Here is a 17683-nt window from a genome sequence, read left to right as displayed (position 1 = left end):
AAGAACAGATGCTTGTGGAAATATTAAGTGAGAGTTATAAATATTTTCAAATTTCAAATAATTTTGATTCCAAAATACAAATTCAAATACAGAGTTTTTTCGGGCTTCAAAACGGAGCCCTATATTTGGGACCCCTTCATTTCAAGAAGCTCTGGAAGTTTCCCACCAATACAACCAGTTTCTTCTCAGCACAGTGAGGAGACGCGCATGTAGTCTCCCCTACCATAGAAAGAGAAGCAGTCAAGACTGGGAGCTTATTCTAAATCAAGCACAGCGCTAAAGCTTTAGACATTTTAATCTCTGATTTAGAGAGGTCAAGGTCACACTGCCTTGGGAATGTGGAAGGCAGGCTGCTGACCCAGGTCTAAGTCCTTGCTCTTAAACTCTGCTATAAACATGACTAAACTAAGAGAGGAATTGGCGGATCACACGAAGCTGAGGTCACGCGGCATGATAAAAGGCCTCCGCATTCGAGCTGAGGACGGGAAAACGAGACTCAAAATCCCCTACAGCAGCCGCCATTTTGCGAGAGCCTTGCGGCCGGAAGTCCCGCCGCCGGAGTCTAGCCGCGGGGCGGCTAGCGGCTGGAGGGGCGGGGCCGGGGATCGCGCGCTGGGCGTCCCGGCAGCCGGGGGCGGAGCCTGAGGGCGGGGCCTGGGGCCCTGCGGCGTGGAGGCTCGCGGCGGGGGCAGGGCCTGAAGGCGGGGCCGGGGCGTGAGGCTAGGAGGTTCCGGGTCCGGGAGGCTCTGGGGCCATGCCGCTGGGAGGTTCCCGGCCGGGGGCGGGGCCTGAGGGCGGGGCGGGGCGGGGCGGTGCTGCGGGCGCGGGGAGGAGCTGACCTGGCCGCGGCTTCTCGGTTCTTTACTTTCGCGGAACGTGCCCAAGCTGCGGTAGCCGGCAGCCGGCGCCTCTCCAGTAGGAGGGCGCGGGGTGGGAGATGACAGTGATTTCCTCCCTTCTTGGCCCACCGCGAGCACCGACTCCCTTCTCCTTGCGGCCCGGGGGCTGCAGACATAGCAGGTGAGATGGGCCCCCGGCGCGCGGACCTGCCCGGTCCTGGCTCGGCCTGGGAGGCCCCGGGTGTCCGCCCCCACGCCCCGGGTCTGGGCAAGTGTGCAGCGCCCCGCCTTGGTGCTCAGGCCCCCGCCCGCGGCTCTCCACCTCTGCCCCGCGGTGCCCGCCTTTAGGACGTGCGGGGCCACCTGGGAAGGCTTACGTAGGAGAAGGGGCTGCTTGTCCCCTCCGGAGACAGAACTGCCATCCCCAGTTTGAGGAGCACCTTATTGCTGGTCGTCCATCCTGTCATTCGCGGACTCTTCCCTTTATCCCCAAGGGTGGCGTCAGTATCTGCCCTCCTAGGAGCTTCTGCCCACATACCGGGAGCTTTGCGCCAAATTTTTCCCCCTTACCCCTTTTGGGAGCCTGTCAGTTAACATGACGTTGTGACTCTCATGCCCTGGGGAAGCTGAGCGAACAACTTTTTATCCCAGGCAGAGACCTCAGGCTGCCTTTCAATTTCCACCGCTGCCTGCCCAGGTATTGAGCGGCACCTGCTCTCTGGGCGGCCCGTTTGGTTAGCGACTCGCCTCTCCACACTCTTATCTTGGAGGGCCATAGGCTGCCCCTGTCGACAAGGGAAGAGGCAGTGCGCAGCGCTCCCCGCCCTGGGTCTCTAGGGAGGGCATTTGGTCCCCTGCAAGTAGGTGGGAGTGGGTGGATGGTCTCACTGTTGATGTTGAAGGGTGCTTTAATAACATCACACTGTATTATGCTTTTCCTACAGGATAAAGGATATTGGGTGTTTGGGAAATAGCCTAAGAGGTTAAAGCTTTCTCTTTGAAGTTGATCAGAACCCTCCTCCCCATTTTCACTTAATAATAGCAGTTGTTTACAATTTCAGTGGTTCTTTGGTGTTACTTAAACCAAATATGAAGTGGTCTGAAGTGGTTTGCATATAGCATTTCTCCGCTTTCCGTCCCGTGAGCGGTCAGAGAGCCATCTTTTACTGTGACAGATAAACTTGTCTGTTCCATAACAAGCTTTGTTTTTAATCAGATGAAAAGACTGGATATAATTTTTTGAACACCTCTGTTGCTGTGTTTCCTGTTCATTTGGAAATAATGCTTTAGAAAGCATATTTCCTCCCATTGGAAAAAAAGAAAAAGATTAAGATGAGATAAAACTTTATAAGTCCTTTTCGGTTATTTTGACTTTACTTCAATTAGCAGGCATTGCCTTTATAATGTCGAGAAACATTTTAAAAACCTCATGGGAAGGGGCAGATTACTTTTCAAAGTTTTTCTCTTAATTTTCAACTAACTGAAAGTTAAGCCTGAGTGTTGCTACAACTGTTATTAGACTGTCACCTTGAGAAAAAGGAAGCGCTCTGCTTTCCCTGCTAACAACTATTTGAGATCAAACGAAATTCAGTTGAACTCCTGTTAATTGTTTGGTAAATAACAAAAACTGATAACCTTACAACCCATTCCGTCCCTCTATTTTAGGTGGAGGATCTTTAATACTAAGTATGTTTGATGAACTGGCATAGGACAATGAATTATATTTAATTTGTTACCATTCTTATCATTATTATTAGGACTACACGCCTAATAGCAATTGCTACCAATTCTTGAAAGCCTAGTTTGTGATAAGCTCCTGTGACAAAGCTGTGTATAAAATCTCCAGTCTTCACAATAGCCCTCTAAGGAGGTTTTTACTCTCATTTTACAGTTGAGGAAGCTAAGGTTCTGAGAGGCTAAGTAACTTGCCCAAACTGTTGATAAGCAATAAGGCCCCAAATTGGGTTCAGGTCTCTTTGACACTTTTCACTGAACAACTACTAGTTTAGGTAAAACTATTGGTTAGAAATGATCAGAATACATTGATATGTGAATGCAGTACAAATAAGAGGTAGTGAGCAGCAGGAGTTCTGAATGCTCCAGGCAAAGAAATGTAGGGAACTTTGTAAAAATAACAGAAGACTGGGCTAATTTACTTAAGTGCTGTTCTTTAGCACTGTCTTTTTTAAGTCCACGTCTTTCATGGGCTCCTTTAATTGTTCACCAGCTCCTACTTCAACAAAGCGTCCCTGTACCAACCAGTAGCCTTCCCAGGATATAATTTGATGCTTATATGGTAAACTTCAAGTATGTGAGTAATTGTAGGTTTTGGGTATATTGACCACTCCCATCTAATCCTAGTAGAAAAATACTTGTCCTGATCCAGATTAAATGTCAGGTTTCTAAATGGTTCAGTTTATACCAGGGTAGCACAGAGAAAATTATCTCATCCACACCCCTGTGTATCAGTTGTTGCTGATCTCTGGCCTGCCAGATATCTGAGTCTTTTTAATGTGAGGTGGGTGTTTGAGAGCTTAACCTGGGCATTGTAAATTTCAGGAAGCCAGAGCTTTTTTACTTTCTACCTTATATAAGTTCACTTTAGATGGTTAACCCAGAATAATTGCTTAGAAATTGGCAATTGTCACCATATTAATTTCAAGTTACTAATAAAAGCTGATTCGTTGCAGAGTGGTCCAAACCTCCTGTTCATTGTGTCCCTGGTAGCAAGGGTGGGGTCTGATAAGTATTGTAACGTTAGCATAAAGAATTTTTCCGTGCTTTAGCATTTTCTGAACATCTTTAGAACATTTTACAACACATTTTGTGTACTTTAACATTTTCTGAACAGCTTTAGAACGTTTCAGAACACATTTTGTGCTCTTGGGCCTGTTGCTACAGTGAAAAACTTAGAATACTTGATCATTCAGAAAAAAAAAAAGATTTCCGTCCATGAAAATAGATCCTAAAAGAGAACACTGATCCACTAAAGGGAGAAAGGTTTATTTAAGAGCAAGTTATTATTTTAGAGAAAGAGAGGGAGAACATCTCCTGTGTGCCAGGCACTGTGCTAGGCGTTAGGGACACAACGGTGAGCAAAAACATGCACAATCCCTGCTTCTGTGGCACTGAAAGTCTAGTGAAGGAGACAGACGTAAATCAGTGGTCACTCTAATGCGTAGTATAACTATAAACTGAGAAAAGTGTTCTAAAAGTAAGGACTCTGTATGAGTCTATATGCGAGAGACTCCTGGCCTAGCTATGGGGTTAGAGAAGTCTCACGTGATACAGCGATTATTGAACTATATGCTTTGGAGGATGAGTAGGTGTTATTATGTAGAGAGTGATAGGTAGGTAGACAAGAGAACATTATAAGGTGAACTGTATGTGCAAAGTTCCTGTGGCACAAAGGGACTATGGGTCATTCGAGAAGGCCAATATGTGTGGCTGATGTAAAAGGAACTAAGAGTAGGTTGGTGAGATGCCATCATTTTTCTTTCATTCTGTCTCTTATATGCTACCAAAAGTTATATTCACCTTTTGTTAAGTGATTCCTTTGTGCCAGATGTGATATAAGGACTATACTTGAATAAGCTCAAGTTCCTCTGAGGTACTATTATTGCCATTACACAGATGAGGAGAGTGAGGCATAGAATAGTTAAGTTACTGGTTCAAAGTTGATCAGTGATACTCTACTATACTCTTCTTCCTATCCTGTACCCAAGTATGACCACAGGCTGGAAAGGACCCTCCTGTCTGGTGTGACTCCTTGATGTAGCCCTGAGAACTTCTGAAATTTCCAGAGAATTTGGATGCGAGTGGACATTCAGCAGAGACTCTGTGGGCCCCATGCCCTCATTCACTGGGTGGAGCTCGAGTGTGGACCACTGGAGAGGAGCGCCGTGCATCACTGCAGCTGTAATCCTTGTGGGTCTTATTTTACTCATGTCTGATACTGAATATAGGACAGCAACATAAATATTTTGAGCTGACCCACCTTTGAGAGTAAAGAGGTTGTCGCTAGCAAACACTCCCAGCCTTTTTTTTTTTGAACTTGTATTTTTCCCTGATGGTAGTCGAAGAAATTATGTATATTTATTTGGCTAGGTTTGCCAGTATATCCTTTCAGCTAGAATTCTTCTTATTGATTGTCAAGCTGAATCTTTCTTCCTTTATTTCCAGAGATCTGATCGGAGTTGGAAGGTGAAAGAAAATGAATTCTTTTTCTGATTTACTTGCAGAGAACTTAACCATTGCAGTCAATATGACGAAGACTTTGTCCTCAACAGTAACACATGGGTTTAATTCTACTAATGACTCACCTTCGATGTCAATAACAAGGCTTTTTCCAGCCTTACTAGAATGCTTTGGCATAGTCCTTTGTGGCTACATAGCAGGAAGGGCCAATGTCATAACATCAACACAGGCCAAAGGACTGGGGAATTTTGTCTCCAGATTTGCACTTCCAGCTTTATTATTCAAAAACATGGTTATACTTAATTTTTCCAATGTGGATTGGGCTTTCCTATATAGTATCTTAATTGCCAAAGCTGCTGTATTTTTCATTGTATGTGTATTAACCTTATTGGTCGCCAGCCCCGACAGTCGATTTAGCAAAGCTGGACTATTTCCTATTTTTGCTACACAAAGTAATGACTTTGCATTGGGATATCCTATTGGTAAGTTATTCCTTATTTTTCAAGTTTTTTAAAAATTCAAGTGTTTTAGGAGGTAACAAAATTTAAAACTTTATCTAAGCATTTGTTAGTGATAGATACTTATATCTAAAAATTTTTTCATATTTTTTCTTAAATATGTCTTAAATTTGGAAGATTTATATTTTTTCCTTCAGAGTTTGAGGCTCCTTCAAACATCTACCTAAAATAAATGGTCATATCCAAATGAACTTTGTGAATCGTCTTTCTAATAGTATTCTTTCTCTTCTCAGTAATCACATATGAAAGAAGTTTAATTCTCAGAAGGGATCAGATTCTGATTAAATTATGTAAAAAAGATAGGCATATGCCTGTATAAATACAATTATTAGATGTTAGCAGTGGAAATTTATGAATGAGTTTTTCCCTCCCTTATCTTTCTTACCATCCAGAATATATATTATGTTACATTAAAACTTGTTTTTGAGCTTGTTTTTCAAAATGGCAATGTACTTTAGCTGAAGTTAATTTCTTATTTAAGAACAAAAATGGTGAAGGCTTTGTTTTTTACCTTTCCAACTTTTCCTTCTTTACCTTTCTAACTCCTCAAGCAGCCTAATGTTATATTTCTATGTATGTGTGTTTTCCTGATAAAACAGTAAATATACCAGTTTGGGATGTTGAGATATCTTGAAAGGAAACTTTTTATTTTTTCCAGAACACTCTGCCACTAAGAAAACGTATACTTAGTAACTACTTTTTTATATTTTTATTTTTAAATTAAAGTTTATGTTGTACTTTGATCAGGTATCATAATGTGAAGACCTGAATATTATGAATCTAGCCATTCATTCATTCACTCATTCATAGGGACCTGCTACGTACCAGGGACTGCTAGCTGCTGGGAATATGCCTGTGAACAAAGTTCATATACATATTGAATTTACATTTTAATGGGAAAATAAAATTATAATATCAGGCAATGACCAGGGCCATGGAAATAGATAAAGTAGTGCAGTGGGATAGGAATAAGGAGGTGCTATTTGAGGTAGAGGGTCAGTAAAGGCCTCTCTGGTGATATATCTTCTGAGCAGAGATTGAAAAAAACTTATTGAAATGGATAATTGAAATCTACCATTGACTTTCAGATTTCTTATCCAGTAGTTTTACCCTCCCTTCCCCCCAATTATTTCACCACTGGCACCAAAAGGATTCCAGTGGACTATACTTTTCATCTTTCTCCTCTTTTGACCCTCCTCCATCTCACTTACCAGAGACAGAGGTATGCCTTAGAAGTTAAATAACTATGAGTAAAGCAGGAGGTTTATGAGAGGGGAAAACTAGGCTCTTAGATAGTTTTAAATAGTCAGAAACTAGACAGGTGTTCCTTGAAGGTTATTGAGTTTTAAAATTAAGGATGAACCAAGCATTTAAATAAAGACTTTGGAAATAAAAGAGCAAGGAGTTAATGAGTTTGTCCTCTTCAGGGGCATTAATAATGTAAATTTGTCAACATATTTATGGAATAAGGACCTTAGAAGTGGCTCAGTATCATAGTGTTAAATATTCAATAAATATTGCTATCTCTTTAATTTAGGCATAAATTGTAAATATATAGTTTCATGCTCCCATAGATTAGTAAGCCCCTAAATAAATAGAACAAACATTTGTAACTTTATAGAGTACTTTCTTATATACTTATCTCATTTGAGATAGGGCAGATATTATTATCCTCACTTTCAAATAAGGAGACAGGCTTACAGTTTTAATTGTCCTATCCCAGTTCACACAGCTAAGAGGTGACTGAGACCCAAACCTAGGTCTTCTGGTTCTAAATCCTGGGTATTCCATATGCCACACAGTTATACAACATGCCATTTAATCTTCAGAAGACCCAACTAGCATTAGTTTCAGAGAGAATCAAAGGTTTTTTATCTTTACAGTATTCTAAAAATAATCCATAAAATGAGTAGCAGTGGAAAAAGAGCTATTAGATGAGTTTTATCCATTTTCTTATCGAGGCAGAATCTCCAAATAAAAAATGTAGTCAGCCATTTTCATCACTACCTCTCTTATGTCCCATATTAGATCAGTGAATCTGGTAGTAATCATGTTCCCAGCAGTGTGCTAGCCAATTTCCGTGATGATTATGCTTGTAGATTTTGAGTTGTCATTTTTGTTTTTAAATCACAAATAAGAGGTCTTGTAACATTAGGTTGTAGACAATAACCTTACCAGAAGCCAAGAGAATAGGCAGTACTTTCTCATATATCTGCAAATTGGAAGGTGTGGAACAGAACTGTAGGGCCATGTGTCTGCTCCAGTGAGGTATTTCTTATTGCTGTCCATGCCCGTTTGCCTTCTGGCCTTGTTCAGAGAGCCTTTTTCTCTAGGGAGATGACCCTTTCTGTTATGTGGCCTCTCCCAGGAATTCTTGCTCTCTTGTTGGCAGATAAGCATCGTAGCTGATAGGAAAGGTCCTTTATAAGACTGCATTTGTTCCACAACTTCATCCAGTTTACAGGTGACTCAGGAGAAGGCAGATCAATTAATGAATTGAAAAAGGACAGTCATATTTCCTTTTTCTCTGTATTATGACAATTGTAACAGTCTATGAAATTACGCTAAAATATTTATCTATACTCAAGTGATGGAATACTACAATGAATTTTTACAGACTAAAAGGGAAGCTCACTGTCTTTTTAGAACAGTTTTTTTCAAAATACTTTAAGAAATCCGAGTGTGAGAAGAAACCTAGAATCTACCAAGGTGAATGCTGATTCCAGCAAATCAGAATGGCTCCCTGCCTCTGTCATTAGAAGATGCTAATAAGGCATAGTTAAGTCCTATAATTTATCCTTCAAACAATGCTGATCACATAAGTGCCCTGACTAATCATAATTATGCTCTAGTGCTTGAGCTGTAAACAGAAAGGAAATGAAGCATTTAACTATATGCCATTAAATAATAGAAGGATCCTGTCTGGGTCTTTGTGTTATTTGCTAGGATTGAAACCCTGCAGGAATCAAAATAGGAGCCACAGTGGGTGGTTAATTTTGTCTTAGTTCTTCAAAGCTATATAATAATTCCTCATAGTGGGATTTCCCCCTCCCAAGAGCCTTATTTATAAGTATTAATTAGAACTTAATAGTTGATATAATGACTATACATCTAATTTGTTAGTATAGGTCACTGCTTTCATATATGTTTTTATATGTTTTTCAGATTTGAAAAAACATCTTTAGGTTGGTAACAAAAGAAAAGCACTGCCAATTTATAAATAAATACATGATGTTAAATAATTACACAATGAATGGCAGAAATGGGCTGAAATTTCCATATTGAACCCTATTCTAGTAACTGAACAAGTATTTATTCCCAATTTTTTGCTATCCCATTAGACTATACTTCTTTTGCCTTCGTATATGTGTTCAACTGAGTTAAAATACTCCAATAGTAACCTGCTTTATAAATATTCAGAATGTGAAAAAAATTGGATGTAAAAAGAAACAGGTTAACAGATAACAGTTAGATATAAATTGCTGTGTATTAATACATTTTTATTCTGTCTGAAACCTTAGACATTCATTGATATGTTAATTCCATTCAGCAAGTATTTTTCAGATTTGCTCAGTGCTGTTCTGGGTCTCAGGGGTATAAATGATGCCTTCAAGGAACTTAGAGTTTGTTAAAGTGGCACTAATATGAAACAAGGTACCAGAGCCATCCAGAGAATGGGAGATCCATGATGTAAATTGAAGACTTGGTGGAAGAAGTGGTACATGAGGCTGGGCTTAAACAGTAGGCAAGATTTGGATAAGAGAGGAGAGACTATAAGAAGTTGGAGAATGATGATCAGCACGCAGAACTAGTAATGATGAACCTGGTGTTTGTCCAGCATGACTATGATATTAAACTGGCTGATAGTTAAATTGGCTATTCCTTTTCATTAAGGAATAGTGAGAGATGAGCTGGATAAATAAGGGATCAGTTGTGGAGACTGGACTGTGAATGTCAAAAGAAAGGTTTTATAGCTATTTTTGTAGGTGGTGAGAGCTGTGGGAAAATCTTAGTTTTTGAAAGTTAAGATTTAGGTGATATTTTCAGCAGTAAATAAAATGGATGAAGAAGGCGGTCAAGAAAAACCAAAAGAATATAAGTTGGTAAACAGATTAAGTAACCCAATTTTGAGGTTTTTGACTAGTCGTATTAGTAGGAATCAAGAAGAGAAAATACAAAAGATCCTGCAAAAGTAGAAAGTACTTAGTAATTGCCTAGTCATAGACAATAAAGACTGTTGCTTAGATTTGCAGTGAGCTTTTAAAACAATCTAAAGCCCATTATGTGATGGTGATTAAGTGCTAGTGTGCCAGGAAAGTAAATTTCTGGAAAAAGGCATTAACTTAAGGGACTTTGTGTGCTGTAACTTGTCAAAGGAAATACCGTATGTATTTTATTTTGGCCACTTGGGAAAATTCTTGTGCTCAGATTGAAAACACAAGGGTTTTCCAAAATATACTGTCTTTTAAAAATTGAGTGGTGGGCGGATGTGGACACCTTTCTCTTAGAGATAGACTGTAATCAGAGAAAGTGTAGCTATCTAGAAATGGTTATCAAAAGTGTGGCTTTTTTTACTTAAAAGATGAAACCTTGTGAAATATGAAAGAAAACCGCTAAGAGTTATAGAGCTAGTATATCTAATTTGGAAATCAGTGGAAAGAATGTGTGCAGTGTTATGTAATCAAATGTGTTTGGTTTAACCACTGCTTCATTTTGGAGATATAAACCCCTGTATGTGCTTAGCTGAAAAAAAGGGAATTGAATCTTATAAAAAGTAGGTTTTGGCTAATGAGAACAAGGTGAACTTTAAAGGTTATATAATCTAGTTACATAACTTCAATGGGACATGTGCCTGACATTAACTAAACTTATGTATCCTAAGTAAGTAAACAAATATATTTTCCTACCTCTGTCACTTTATCTCAATGTAAATTGAGAAACCTAATCTTTCAAGTTTTTCACATGATTGCCTCTCTCCTTGTGAGTGATTGTGGCTGTTCTTTTTTATCTTTCGTTCTCAACTTGAAATCACTTATGAATCAGCCTTTGTATGTATTAGGTTGAATAATTTCAAAACTCATTGCCAAGAATGTACCTAGAGATCAGGTTGCTTACTCTAAGGCTCTAAGTTGCCCTGATCAACCCAAGACCAGGCCAGCAACCCTCACATCCACCAAGAAACTACAGAAGTCTGATCCACCCACCCTCTTCCAAGGGGTCTCCTGTTACTCAGTGGTTAGGTTAGGTTCTAAAGTCATCATGTACAGTGAAAAATCCTTTAAGTCACCCACAAAATACAACACATGTATTTTGTGTACATTGTACCATTTCTTATAAGTCTAACAGCCAGATTTTTTCTCTACCATTGTTGTTCTTCAATGAACAACCCATGAAGGAATTAGTTTGCATTTGGGAACATACTTTATGAAAAAAAAAACAAAACATGAAGCTTTTGTCTTCCTAAGAGAGTGTAGTTGAGTTTGTGTTAGTTAAATGTGCATTGACATGACTCTACTGTATTCCCCTCCCAAACATTTCTTAGATCCATCTTTCCATCCCTAATTCTTCAGCATCTTCACTGGTCTTCCCTGAAGGCATCATTCCTTTTCATTCTTGATGGAGGCTGCTCATTTTCTCATTGCCTGAATACCACACGAGCAATCGTAGACTGGCATCCTCATAGCCACCTTGAACTACTGCTAGGCCTTTGCTGTTTTGTAAAAACTGCTTCTTTGAGGTTCATGCTGCCTGGCTAAACCCCTCATCCTCATTGCTGTCATCTGCTGACCTCATTCTAATCATTCCTCCTCATTCATTGAAGACTTTGTCTGTCTCATTGTCATCTTCTCTACTCCCAAGTTTTGCCATTATCTTGTTTGACTTTAGCATCTTTGTGAACTACGCATCAAATTCTCTGCCCTCTCAGTTCCTTGGCCTCCTTATCTCCAATGATGTCTTCCTTTACTCCATTTCAGCCACCAACTAACATGGCCTTATCCTACCTAGTCATGTGGGAAATATTAAATTCAATAGCTCACCGTCTGACTTACTCCAAACTCCTCAACTTCCAGCTGCACATAATTCTTGGACTTGATAGGGGCCTCCAGTCCCTGACACTCTCTATTTTCTGCCAGCCATCTCCCATCTTCACTCCCTTTCCTGTACGGCTTGGACTCCATCACTTTAGTGCTCATTTTTTAGTTCGTGGTCTCCTACTTTCTCTTCAATCCTCTGTACTCTGACTCCTGCCTCATCACTCCAGTGAAACTTCTCCCTCAAGGGAACCAACAACCACCTTCTTGCTTAAACGTTTCATTTATTATATTTTTATTTTGAATTATTTCTTTGAAGAATTCCACAATTCTGCCCTTTTTTTTGAGACTAGTCTTAGCCTCTACTTGGTCAAAATTAGTGGGTTTTACTAAAAATAATTTGTGAAAGTTGATTATCATTTTATAAGCTCATTGTTATTTAATATAGTGTGTTTTTCTTCTTTTTCCATCTTTCTTACTGAAATGTACTTTTCCAAAACTAGAGTAAGGAGGTCATTCTGCACTATTTAGATTACTTTATAATATCCTATAATTAAGCACAGAAAATAATATACATAATACATTAATATATTTCTGTGGTGATCATTTTAAAATCAATTTTAATTCTTGTTTTTCAGTTGAAGCTTTATATCAAACTACGTACCCAGAATATCTCCAGTACATTTATTTGGTGGCGCCAATATCTCTTATGATGTTAAACCCTATAGGGTTTATCTTCTGTGAAATCCAGAAGTGGAAAGATACTCAAAATGCTTCTCAAAATAAAGTAAAAATTGTGGGACTCGGATTTCTGCGGGTATTACAGAACCCAATAGTATTTATGGTCTTCATTGGCATTGCCTTTAATTTTATTCTGGATCAGAAAGTGCCCGTATATATGGAAAACTTTCTTGATGGACTTGGAAATTCTTTCTCTGGATCAGCTCTATTTTATCTTGGTCTTACAATGGTGGGAAAAATAAAGAAACTGAAGAAGTCAGCATTTGTTGTGCTAATTCTTCTCATCACAGCTAAACTGTAAGTTTCACTTATTTAACTTGGAGATTGGACTTTGTGAAAGCCTTATTTAGCCAATTCATTGGGATGTATCTGCAACTATTTTCTCCTTTAAGTAATGTGATAATAATTCCTCTCAATTGAATAGTTGTGATTTAAAGGAAAATGTGATGTTGGTATATTGTGGAAAATCATTTCCTTCGACTGTGTAGGTTATTATTTCCATTTTTACTGTCAGAGGATAAAGACTATTGGTTTCCCTTCAGCTTTTATATAATTTTACTTAATATCTCCTATGGTTCAAGTTTGATCATACTTTTTAAGGAATTTTGCAGGATTTCTGAGTTTTCTAAATCTATTAGAATCCTGAACTCAAAAGCATCTTAGTCATGGTGAGAAAATAATTTTGAATATAAACTTTTTTTTTTAATATTTTATTTTTCCTTTCTCTGCCCAAAGCCCCCCAGTACACAGTTGTGTATTTTTAGTTTGGGTCTTTCTAGTTGTGGCATGTGGGATGCCACCTCACCATGGCTTGATGAGTGGTGCCAAGTCTGTGCCCAGGACTCGAACTGGGGAAACCCCGGGCCGCCAAAGCGGAGCGTGCGAACTTAACCAGTCGGCTCTGGGCCGGCCCCTAAACTATTTTTATCATGAATTTGGGGGGAAATATTTTGTAATTCTAATGCTGGTTGAAATTTCTTAATATAAGTAAGTCAACGTGAATGATTATCAACCGTCTGTTCCTAGTCTGTCAAACAAAAAGTTCTTATCAGCTCCTTAGTTAATAGTTCTTCAGCTTACTTAGCTCATTAGCCATGGAGTTATTCATGGTGCAGGTGACACAATTTTACTGCAAGATTATCCCAAGGCACTTGGGGCATGCTTACCTATTGAATTCAACTCTTGTATAGATCATTACATTCATGAGACCGGTGCAAGATGAAATAGTATTATTTTTCAAAATAATAAAAATGAATATGAGTTCTGAAAATTACTTATGGTGGTGTTATGCTCCTTGGAAATAAAGTACTAATTAGTATTGCCACAGTAATAGATACGCTTCTAACAATAATAGTATTATCAACTTCAGCTTACAAGTAGCATTTAAATATTCTCATTTTTTAAAATCTTTTTTTCTGGTCTTTGATCCCTATTAGATATTTTCTTCATCTCTTTTTTTTTAATTAAAAAAATACCTATAGGGGCCGGCCCCATGGCATAGTGATTGAGTTTGGCACTCTCCACTTTGGCAGCCCAGGTTCACGGGTTCGCATCCTGGCTGCAGACCTATACCACTTGTCAGCCCTGCTGTGGCAGTGATCCACGTGTAAAATAGAGGAAGAGTGGCACAGATGTTAGCTCAGGGCGAATCTTCCTCAACAACAACAACAAACAACCTATAAAAGCAGTTCTTAGTCCATCCTAGAGCGTCTCTCTAGTTGCTGCTGTGAGTGTTATCAACCTTAGTCTGGGTCTTTTTAAAGGAAAGCTCCATTAGCTCAATTACTGTTGATATGCTCTTTCTATGTAATCCTATAAGATTTGTTTAATAATCGACCCTTCACCAGGTCTGGATTTCACTAATTTTCTGCTCTATCTCAGTTGTTTCAGTTCCCTTTGCTAAACCTTTTTGTCTTTACAAAGATGAAGAGCTAATTGTAAGATACCTATTTTTCTGCTGGTTTTTAGAATCTAATTGAGCACCATTATTACCAAACCATTTAAACCCCTAATCATAATAAAGATCAGCATTTTCTCCAAAAAAGAGTTTAGTAATTTTCATGAAAAAAAATTTCACTCAGATTGTCAATCTTTTTTTTCTTTTAACATTTCAATGAACTAATAGAGGAAGCAAGAAACAGCAGCTATAATGGCAACTTTTACACATTTCTTGCAAGAAAATTATTTGTAGAACAAAAAAATCCGAGTTTTTTCTTTCTAATCCCTGATATTTGAAATATTTCTAGAATATCGTACACTTTAAATGGCTCCAAGTTGAATTCTCGGTTCTTTTAACAAAATGTCCACAAGTAGGCACATAGGGAATTGCACATACAAATAGATACTCCCTCTGGGCAGGAGAAGAAGAACCTAGTGCCAAGTTCACTAGAGCGATCTAACACTTCAGAACCAACATGCTTTGATATTAAGTAACGATGCATTTCTTGTTTCTTCAGCCTGGTGCTACCGCTTCTGGGCAGAGAAATGGTGGAACTCTTGGACAAGGGCGACAGTGTAGTGAACCACACAAGTTTATCAAATTATGCATTTTTGTATGGTGTCTTCCCCGTAGCACCAGGAGTGGCTATCTTTGCAACACAGTTCAACATGGAAGTAGAGATTGTATGTATATACTACTTTCTAAGTTTGATTGTTTGTATGGTTAATAGAAAAATGAATTTTTGAAACATAGAAATCAGCATTCTCTTATGAGAATTTGATATCTATAAACTACCTCGTTGTAAATAAAGAGGCATCATGTAACAGTAGAGTTATTTAATCTGGGGTCTTTATTCAGCCATGGCTTATTTCATTAGTTTTTTTTAGTTTCAAGTATTTTATTGCTGTACTCTTACTTAAACCTAAAAGTTATTACAGAAAGGTAACTTTTGAAATTTTGAGGGGAAAAAAATCTGTTTCATGCATTGATAATTCAACCATCAGATGCAAAACACCATGTAATCAACTGCAATAAACAGCTAAAATCAGTTAACACAAAATTGTTAACAGTGTCTAAGCGTATTGTACATGTTATCTACAGCATTAGAGTAAATGTTTTTGAAATACAACGTGAAGGAACTAAATTGTTTAATGAAGGTCAGTTCCATTATTTAATCTGTAAAAGGTTTGTATGGTAATTTTTCTCCTTTTGAATTGCTTTTATTGCCCTATATTTTATGAAATGGTATGGAAGGAAACTGGTCATCAGTTTAATTAGATCATTAATATGGTTTACTTTCTAGAACCTAAAAGGTAACCATCAGCAGTGGGCTGTCCAGTATTTGTTATGTGCAGATATAAATTGAGCATAGATTGGAAGAAGAGCCAAGGGAATGAAATCGTGTTTTCTTTTAAGGACTCTCAGAAAGGGGGAGCATGGCATTAGATAACATGCCAGATTCTGAAATGTCTTTTTACTGATTCTTGCTTTTATTTTAGAATGCTGTAGTGTGCTGTGGCTATTTACAGTTTAAGGCAATCATTTAAGTGAGACTGTGACTCTCCTCAATTTGATCTCATTTTTGCAGATAACCTCAGGGATGGTGATAAGCACGTTTGTGTCTGCGCCAATCATGTACGTTTCTGCCTGGTTACTGACCTTTCCCACTATGGACCCTAAGCCATTGGCATATGCCATCCAGAATGTTAGTTTTGATATAAGTATTATCAGCCTGGTCTCCTTGGTAAGTATGTTTCAGTGTAAAAATGGATGAAAACCACAGAATGAGTTTGAGAATAGCTTGGTAATAGGAAGTTAGGGCTTTAAAAATCTCATCTCTTATGCAATAGAGAAAGCTGAAGCCTGCCCATAAAATAGAAGACAGATCTTCTATCTTTCCAGTTGGGAGGTAGAGTTGTACAGCTGACAGGCATGGATTTAGTCAGACCTGGATTTCACTCGTGGCCCTGTCACAGACTAGCTGTGTTTCAGTGGAGTTACCTTAAACTCTCTAAGTTTCAGTTTTCTCAGCTATAAAATAGAATAATTTTACCTATTTCCATGGGTTGTTTTAAGGATTACATGAGACAATATATGTGAAAAGCATTCTGAAATGGTGAATCACTATACAGATACCAGCTGTTGTAGAAGCATGGGGCTGGAAGGGGTCTTTGAGGTCACCTCCAACTGCCCATTTAATGTTAATGAAACTTTTTGCATATATTTAGCTCAAATTAAACACTTAAACACTTGACAAATAGACTATCTTATAGCTCAAGTTGCTTATTGAATTCAAGCAGTATTCTGGCGGGGGGGGGGGGGGGGGGGGGGGGGAAGATTCACTTTCACTGTTAAAGGAAAAGGGGTGGGATGAATATGTATATTGGCAACGAATAAATGTGTGATTCATGTAATGTTTAGGAGATTTCACTTCTGTTATATATTCTTAAAATCTATGCCCACTGATAAGAGGGAAGTTTTGGGAGAGAGGCAATATCAACTTTGATTGATAATGAGAGGAGAAGAAAGAAGGAAATCAACCAGCATACTTAGCTGGCCACTGTGTAGGTAGAATAGAAACTCAGTCCTTTTAAATATAAGGAATGCAAGACAATTAATCTTCAAGTGGATAATGTGTATTGTTTGAAGTAAGACAGCCTGGAATTTAGATACCTTGTGAGCCAATATCCTGGAATCAAAAAAGGAAACTTAGAATAGTGCGTTGTAACTGCATCTCCCACTAAAGCTCTTTTCCTGAATAGTTGGCTGTGAGCCTGTGTCCCACTCCAGCACTGAAGGTACGGAAAGTTAGAACATGGCCCTGGTCAAGGCATTAGTTCTTAAAGACCCTGTCATTATTGGACAGTTAGTTAATTTATGAGAGGCTCTCTCCATGGTTTTTTGTTGTTGTTGTTGTTTTTGCTGAGGAAGATTAGCCCTGAACTAACATCTATGCCAGTCTTCCTCTACTTTATATGTGGGTCCCCGCCTCAGTGTGGCTGATGAATAGAGTAGGTCCGAACCTGGGATCTGAACCCGCGAACCCCGGCTGCCAAAGGAGAGTGCACCGAACTTAACCACTATGCCATGGGGCTGGCCCCTCTCCGTGCTTTTTATTTTACTTTGGATACAGTAATTTGCCTTAATACCCTTTTGGGAACTAGACAGGTTAAAGTAAATAAAATATTGGAATTTCTTCCTGAACCAGGATAAAAAGGATTCTTTAAGGAGGCTAATCAATGAGTTATTTAGTAAGTAATTACAAAGATTAAGAAACCTGAATAACTTTTGAACCTTTTGTCTTTAAGATCTGGTCTTTGGCTATTCTTCTTTTGAGTAAGAAATATAAACAGCTTCCTCATATGCTTACAACTAATTTACTCATCGCGCAGGTTAGTAAACCTACAGAGGTGTAGA

The 17683-nt window shown here is 38.7% G+C and overlaps 1 protein-coding gene across 4 annotated transcripts in view; it reads left to right on the top strand.

The window, feature by feature from the left end:
- The first annotated feature begins 790 nt into the window (after window positions 1-790).
- Window positions 791-17683, top strand: part of GPR155 (G protein-coupled receptor 155) — a 41234-nt gene continuing 24341 nt past the window's right edge. For 3 of the 4 annotated variants that reach the window (XM_044768689.2, XM_014851637.3, XM_014851640.3), the window contains exons 1-7: window positions 791-1020; window positions 4565-4766; window positions 5022-5518; window positions 12225-12624; window positions 14784-14949; window positions 15855-16010; window positions 17575-17658. In XM_044768689.2, the coding sequence (XP_044624624.2) occupies window positions 5053-5518; window positions 12225-12624; window positions 14784-14949; window positions 15855-16010; window positions 17575-17658 (1272 nt within the window). In that variant the 5' untranslated portion in view covers window positions 791-1020; window positions 4565-4766; window positions 5022-5052. The remainder of the gene's footprint in view (window positions 1021-4564; window positions 4767-5021; window positions 5519-12224; window positions 12625-14783; window positions 14950-15854; window positions 16011-17574; window positions 17659-17683) is intronic. The other variant, XM_014851638.3, reaches the window with a different exon arrangement.

This window comes from Equus asinus, chromosome 4 (genome assembly GCF_041296235.1).
Source record: "Equus asinus isolate D_3611 breed Donkey chromosome 4, EquAss-T2T_v2, whole genome shotgun sequence".
Classification (NCBI taxonomy): domain Eukaryota; kingdom Metazoa; phylum Chordata; class Mammalia; order Perissodactyla; family Equidae; genus Equus; species Equus asinus.
The sequence above is the reverse complement of the archived record's forward strand: the minus strand, read 5'-3'. Positions and strand labels throughout refer to the sequence as shown.